At 47.1% G+C, this 6945-nt stretch overlaps 1 protein-coding gene across 2 annotated transcripts; it reads right to left on the reverse strand.

The window, feature by feature from the left end:
* Window positions 1-489: 489 nt before the first annotated feature.
* LOC124069831 (transcriptional regulator Myc-B-like) lies at window positions 490-3951 on the reverse strand. Of its 2 annotated transcripts, none has more exons than XM_046409300.1 (3): window positions 3674-3951; window positions 1715-2353; window positions 490-1444 (listed from the first exon to the last, which is right to left on the reverse strand). In XM_046409300.1, the coding sequence occupies exons 2-3, from the start codon at window positions 2342-2344 to the stop codon at window positions 938-940; spliced, it is 1137 nt and encodes a 378-aa protein (XP_046265256.1). In that variant the 5' UTR covers window positions 2345-2353; window positions 3674-3951; the 3' UTR covers window positions 490-937. The 2 variants fall into 2 exon arrangements, with proteins under 2 accessions (XP_046265256.1, XP_046265257.1); XM_046409301.1 differs by having other exon boundaries at window positions 490-1440; window positions 1714-2353; window positions 3674-3949.
* Between the last annotated feature and the right edge of the window lie 2994 nt (window positions 3952-6945).

Genomic DNA, 6945 nt, shown 5'->3' on the forward strand with positions numbered 1-6945 from the left:
CTGAAAGACCAGGGGCCCCGGCTCCTCAGGACACCTGTTTGACCCTGTCCCATAATGCCACCTGTTGTGTCACATCACCTCACACACACACACACACTCAGCAGAAACGTGTTTGCACCAGAGAAACGAACTGAAAGCAGACGGTGATTTTTATTGCTGATGGATGAATGAAACTGTGGGTGGTGGAGGTGGAGCAGCTGCAGATTTAGATGTTTGGGGAGACGTTTGATTTACGGTGACGCGTTTTGAATCAGTTTTGTCGGCGTTCACGTTGTTCTTCACGTTGCAGTGGTTTGGAGCTTGGAGTCTTGAAGGCCTCAGCTTCCCTTTAAAAAATAAGATTTTTCAGAAGCAGCGAGGAGGTTTCACACAACAGAAACAGAAAATCCTGACTGTCACATCTCTGCATGACTCAGCAGAGAGTAACTGTGACTCGGCACAGGTTTTATTTATTTATTCAAATTCAATACAAATTTTACACCACGCAACTCTGACAGTATGAAGGGCTTTTATTTTGAAGGGTTTGCAGTGTGTCTGATGCACTTCCGCTCGTGCAGCTCATTTTCCACAGAATCAGTCAAAGAGGGAAAACATATAAAAATATAAACTATGTGACAAAGGGCCTAAAACACAGTTAGACTTTGGGGATGAATCGCGGGTTAAATAATCTGAAATGACAGATTATCACGTGAGAGTCGCAGTCGGCCTCAGGCTCCAGTGAAACCTGCTGCTCCCAACAGGACGTCTCCATGTAGTGCAAAACTCACAGGACTGTCTTAAATTAAAATGACAATAAAAACACAATAAATACGAACAGACGGTCTGACTGATGCCAGACCAGCAGCCACTTCCTGTTCACTCAGTCATCAGTAATGATTCACTGCAGCATCTGAGTTCAGTTCCAACATGAACACGTGACGAAGAGGAGCTGATGGAGTTAAAGTGAAGTCCTCAGCTGCTCCAGTCTGTGTCTCAGCTGCCTGCTCCTCTTCCTCAGCTGCTCCTTCGTCGTCAGCAGCCTCCTCTCGTCCTCTCGGACCTCCGCGATGAACTCCGTCGCCGTTTTCAGGATGACCACCTTGGCTGCTTTGTCGTTGTTGGCCACCGCCGGGACTTCATCCCTCAGGGCGGCGAAGCTCCTCTTCAGCTCGTTCCTGCGCTGCCTCTCCAGCACGTTGTGCGTCCTGCGTTTGTCCTTGTCGTCCTCGCCGTCAGACCGTGGACTCCAGCACCTGCGGCCGCCGCCCTCCGCCTTCGGCCGTTTCCCCGCGGGCTGCCGGGCGGCGTAGTTGTGCTGGTGGATGTTGATGTGCGAGCGTTTCAGCACCAGCGGGGAGGCGTCCGGTCTGCTGCTGCCGTCTGGCCGCCGCGACGCCTTTCGCCGGTCCACCGTCACCACGTCGATCTCTTCGTCCTCCTCTCCTCCCTCCACTTCTTCTTCTGCGAGAAAACAAAGACCACATTCTGGTGTGAGTGTGTGAGCAGTACTGAAGCTGTTACACTTTTTAAAGGGTTTTAAAGGAACAATTCACAGTTAAATGAATGGATTAAAGGCACAGTGCAGAGTTTTTCTACGCTGCTGTTTTCCTGCACTAACATGAGTGTGTATAATTGGCGGAGTGCTCCTTTAAACTGTTCTGCACAGGGTCACGACATTCAGACCTGGGATGTAAGCCAGTCTGAAACCTTTCAAAATAAAAGCCTGCTTCCCACCTGATTCGCTGTCACTGCTGCTGAGTGGTGGTGAGTCCAGACACAGCGGCGACGCCTCCTCCATCGATGCTCCGTCGCCGCCGCTCTTCTTGCTCGGCGTGCTGTAAGGAAGCACGACGGACGGGTCGATGCAGTCCGTCGCTGCCGTATGGAGGTCCTGCAGGTACCCTGTGTTCACCGGCTGATCAGCTGCTGCGTCTGTGCTGGCGTCAGCGCTGTCGGTTGCGGAGGAGTCCCGACGGGCCCGAAGCGACGCCAGCCTCTCCGACACCACCTTCTCCAGCTTGGTGGCGGCGGCAAAGCTGCTGCTCCACATGCAGTCCTGGATGATGAAGGACTGGAGGAAGGCTGCAGAGGGGTTGCAGTCCTCATCCAGCAGCTCCGAAACCGCCTCCAGGTGTTCGGCGGTGGACAACGGGACGTCGGACAGGGAGGGTCTCCGGCTGGGGGACAGAGGAGGCGTCGGCAGCAGCTCGAACTTCTTCCAGATGTCCTCGCCGGGTCCTGGGAGCAGCTGGCTGCGAGGAGGAAGGTAGAAGTCCTCTTCTTCACAGTCGAGGAGGAAGTAAGGCTGAACCGTGTCATAATCATAGTCATAGTTCCTGCTGGACATGGTTAACACCGGCGGCATGGCGGCTGCCTGTGAGGGGACAAAACACGAGGTCAGGCTCAGCAGGATTTACCCGACAGGACTGTGATGGACCCACAGCTGTTTCACAATCTGCCTGTAAAGACTTCACACTTCAGCTTCAACATTCAAGGGCGGTCTGAGCGAACACGGTCCTAAAGGGGTCCTCACTTTAGCTCCAAAAACCCACGATGTGAGGCACCACAAACTGGAGACTTTAGACCAAACTGTTTCAAGTTACCTGACTGAAAGCTGTACTGACATTTAACTTTATTCACAACAATAAAATTACTGCCAATATAAGAAGTCCGATGGGGTGGAGGCTGCACCAAATTCCATTAACAGAAATCAGAGTTTAACATTCTTTAAGTGCGCGTCATCATTTCAGATTGTGACTCAAAGACTGGACGTTAACTGAAGGTTATTCTAACGTTTGGTGAGTCATTAACCCAGACTCACTTTAAAACGGGGTTAGGTTGTATTTAAATGAGAGATTACATGTGTTTAAAGTCTGTTTGCTGAGACGACAAAGTTAGCCAGGATCACATCCATACAAAACCTCATTAAAAACCCGATCGTTTGTTTGTCTGAGTGAACACATAAAATGTGACTGAAATAAAAATATTCTTTTACAGTAGAAGACACTCCTACATTCGGCAGCTAAAAAAGGAAAAAATCAATCACTAAAGCTCTAATAAAAAACTGAAAACAAACTTCTCAGCTCTTTGATTCCCACACGGATGGAAACTGAAAAAACTACTCTGGAAGCGTGAATATTAGCCACACAGAATGAGCCAACGTTAAAACGGGCTCGATCAGGTGTCACCAGGTAGGAGCTGCAGGTGTGCTGAACTCCCGGACACGTCAAAATCTGTAAGTCAGAGGGCAGGTGAGGGGAAAAGCCCACATGGTTCCACTGACGCGCCTCCAGTGTCGCTGCTTTAACGGGGGCTGCTGGGAACCGTCAACCAAACTTCACTCAAGAAACTGCAAGTTTATGATTCTTTTCTTCATAGTTAAAGGAAGAAACTAGAAAATACCACTCAGATACAAAGAGTCGTGATCGGCGGAGGACAGGCTACCCTCCGGCACATAAACCCCATGACAGCACCCGTCCGTGTCCCATGTGGACGAAAACCACCAACTGGCGTGAACCGTCAAGTTATTACTAAGAAAGGAGCTGCCGATGCCACCGGCGTCCAACGTCGTGTTAACATTACACCTCAGTTTGTGTCCACAGTGGAAACTGTCTGGACATCTTGATTCTGATCTGGAGACAAGTTCTCCCCATGCAGGAGCAAACTGAGCCGCCGGGCTGCCAATAAAACTCACCGTCAGCGGAGCGACGCGGAACCTGAGGGGAGTCCAGAAAGTGAACACTTCAGGCTGAGTTTCACGCAACACAACCCGCTCCTAATCAATAACTCTGATCGATCAACCGATCTCCGCTGGTGCCCCGGGATGTCTTCCAGTGTGAGTCAGCGGCCGCTCTGCAGACATTTAATACTCCGCGGATGACGCCTTTTGTCGTCATCCGCTCATTTGTGTCGTCATCCGCTCACATGACGATCTTCGCGCCAAGTGTGAACTACGTAACGAGCAAAACGGCGACGCGACAGGTAACCAAACGCCTTCAACAATGTCATAAAGGACTTCTGGCGGGTAGAGGAGCGATAAGATGCCTGAACACAGGAACTGTTTTCCGCGGATGTGCAGTGAGGCGGTGACGTAAGCGGGTGGTCCGGTCGGCGGACAGTAAGTGATGCGCGAAGTTCCGGGAATTCAGCTGGGAAAGAAACGTTTTTCTTTTTTTAAAATCAGGTCGCATTCAAAACGATGAAGGAATGAGAAAAGATAAATGAAAGGAGAGAAATATGATAAAAAACTGAAAAATAAAAACAACCAAAACTTTAAAGAGAAAAGGGAAAGGATAAAAGTCAAATAAAGTACAGACAAAACCACGACACGTGAAGTGATTCCATAAAAATAATTAAATACAAAGAAAATATCAGAGAAAAACGTCTAAAATAAAAATGAAATAAAAATAAATTTCAGTCACATTTCTTTGTTTTTGCCTCCATCTCTTCTCATCGCTTATTTATGTTGTCAAACTCGTCGATTTGAAGGGCTTACACGTAAAACACGTGAGCATGACGTAAGCATATTGACCTTGACGTTTACCTGTCTTCACCCAACCCAAGCTCTAATGTCTGAACCTTCAGCACCTCATGTCACTGTCACATGAGGACAAAGCCCCCCCCCCGCCTCACTGGACCACTGATGATGGACAGGACCAGCATGTAACACAGACCTGGACCCGACACGTCAGTGATAAAGAGAATGGAATCGTGGAGCAGCTACCGGAACAACCTGATGAAGCAGCGACCAGCAGCTGGATGTTTGTTTACATCCGTCCTGGTGTTTGAACCACAGCAGACACACCACGAGCTCAGCTTGTTTCCGTCAGCCCTCCAGTTTAAATGCTGCCTCCTGCTGCCCCCTGGTGGCTGCGCCGCGCCTCTCTGCGCTCCTGTTTGTTTGTCTTGTATCAGAATCAGAATCAGAATCAGAAAAGACTTTATTGCCATGTAAGTGAAGAGGTTTCACATTACTAGGAGTCTTGGTGATTGGTGCATACATAGAACATAACAGTAACATATAATTGAAGAATAAAATAAAATAATAAAAAAATAATAATAAAAAATAAAAAATAAAAAATAATAAAAATAAAATAGAATAAGGTAACACAAAATAAAATAAGTGAAATAAATACTTTACTGGAGGTAGTTCAAAGTAAGGTAGTGCAGGGTGGAGTATAGTGCAAGTGGGTGAGGTAGACAGTGCAAATGAACTGCAGGTGGACAGTGAATGAGCAAAATTAATTGCTAAGGTGCAGGGCAGCATGTTAGTACGCAGTGATGGAGGAAGTACTCAGATCTTTTCTGAATTAAAAGTACTCATACCACATGGTAAGAGTAGAAAAGGATGTAGCAGGAGAATGTACTTAAAGTATTCAAAGTAGAAGTACTCAGTATGCAGCATAGTGTCTCCTGTGTCTGTTGTCCTGTCTGACCTCAGATCAGCTGACTGTGACTCCTGCAGGAGTTTCCTGTTGGCTGAGCTGCAGCTGCTGACTGTTCTCACAGCCTTGTTTTCTCCATTAATTCACTGATTGTTTGCTGTGTTAAAATTCTAAAAATATTGAGAAATCAATTATTAAAATAATTAAAAAGAAAGCAGCAAATCTTTTTTTCCACAAAATGTTTGTACATGAGAAATGACTTAAACCAGCATCAAAAACAGTTCATTTTCTGTCAGTTGACTAATGGATCAGTTGACCAAAGGTCTTCAGCCTTGTGGTTTGTGTGTAGCCATCAGTTTGATCTTCAGTAACAACTTAACGTAATCTCACTTAAAGGAGGAAGCTGCTCACAGCAGAAACTGTTTGTACTCTGTACACAAACTGGACTGAAATGAACAAACTGATGGAATATCAGCACAGAACTGGACTAAAATAATAATAATAATAATAATAATAATAATAATAATAATAATAATAACAGCCGTGGCCTAGAGGTTGGAGAAGCGGCTTGTGATCGGAGGGTCACCGGTTCGATTCCCCCACCGGACGGACAGGAAAAATTTGGGTGTGGTAGAGTGATTAATGCAAAAAAAAAGCTCCCCTCCTCCATTAGCCGGCTGATGTGCCCTTGAACAAGGCACTTAACCCCCCAATATGCTCCCCGGGCGCTTGATGCTGCCCACTGCTCCTGTGTGTGTTTCACTGCATGTAATTTGCCGGGTGTTGCATGTGTGTGTTCAACTAAGGATGGGTCAAATGCAGAAGACGAATTCAGTGTGTGTATGTAAAAATATATATACTGTCAATAAAGTGATTCTTCTTCTTCTTCAAAAGGTCATTTATAGCAAACAGTAGAGGGCAGCAATGCGCCACTGCAGAGTCCAGTCTGCCTTAGAAGAAGAAACACCAGTATCACCTGTCTGCTGTCTGCTGTCACCTCCAGTGCTTCATGTTGCCCACAAGTGGTCCACATTATATTGCTTCTGTAATGAGGGTTTGGACAAAGTCTTAATGCTTAAATGTTAAAAGACTATAAAATCTGTTTCAGAAACACGTGAGTGAAGGAGAGGATCCCCCTGAGCAGCCGGAGTGGAGGCCCAGTCTGGACCAGGAGGAGCCACCAGAGCTGCCACAGGAACTGGAGGAACTGGAGGAACTGTGCTGCCGTCAGGAGGCAGAGCAGCTTCAAGGGCTGGAGGAGGCTGATGTCATCAAGTTCACATTCTCTTCTGTCCCTGTGAAGAGTGACGAAGACGATGAGGAGAACCTTCAGTCCTCACAGCTTCATCAAAGACGAAATAAGAACAGAAGGTGATGAAGAAGACTGTGGAAGACCAGGACCAGTCTGGAACTTTAATCCAGATTTACAGCCAGATACTGACGAAAACAGTTGATGCTTCTCTGACACCTCAGTCAGGTTTAAACCCTGCATGTGATATGGAAGGTAATGCAGGAAAAACTTCAGTTAGCTCCTCTGAATGTCCCACAAGGGACATCAGCAGAAACACAACGGACCCCGAAC

The sequence above is a fragment of the Scatophagus argus genome, chromosome 13 (assembly GCF_020382885.2).
Source record: "Scatophagus argus isolate fScaArg1 chromosome 13, fScaArg1.pri, whole genome shotgun sequence".
In the NCBI taxonomy this organism is placed as follows: Eukaryota; Metazoa; Chordata; class Actinopteri; family Scatophagidae; genus Scatophagus; species Scatophagus argus.

Excerpts from the sequence above, each read along its gene's own strand:
- LOC124069831 (XM_046409300.1), bottom strand. The coding sequence starts at position 2,344 with ATGCCGCCGGTGTTAACCATGTCCAGCAGGAACTATGACTATGATTAT. Across the intron at positions 1,445-1,714 it reads GCAGCAGTGACAGCGAATCA|GCAGAAGAAGAAGTGGAGGG; the intron begins GGTGGGAAGCAG and ends CTTTGTTTTCTC.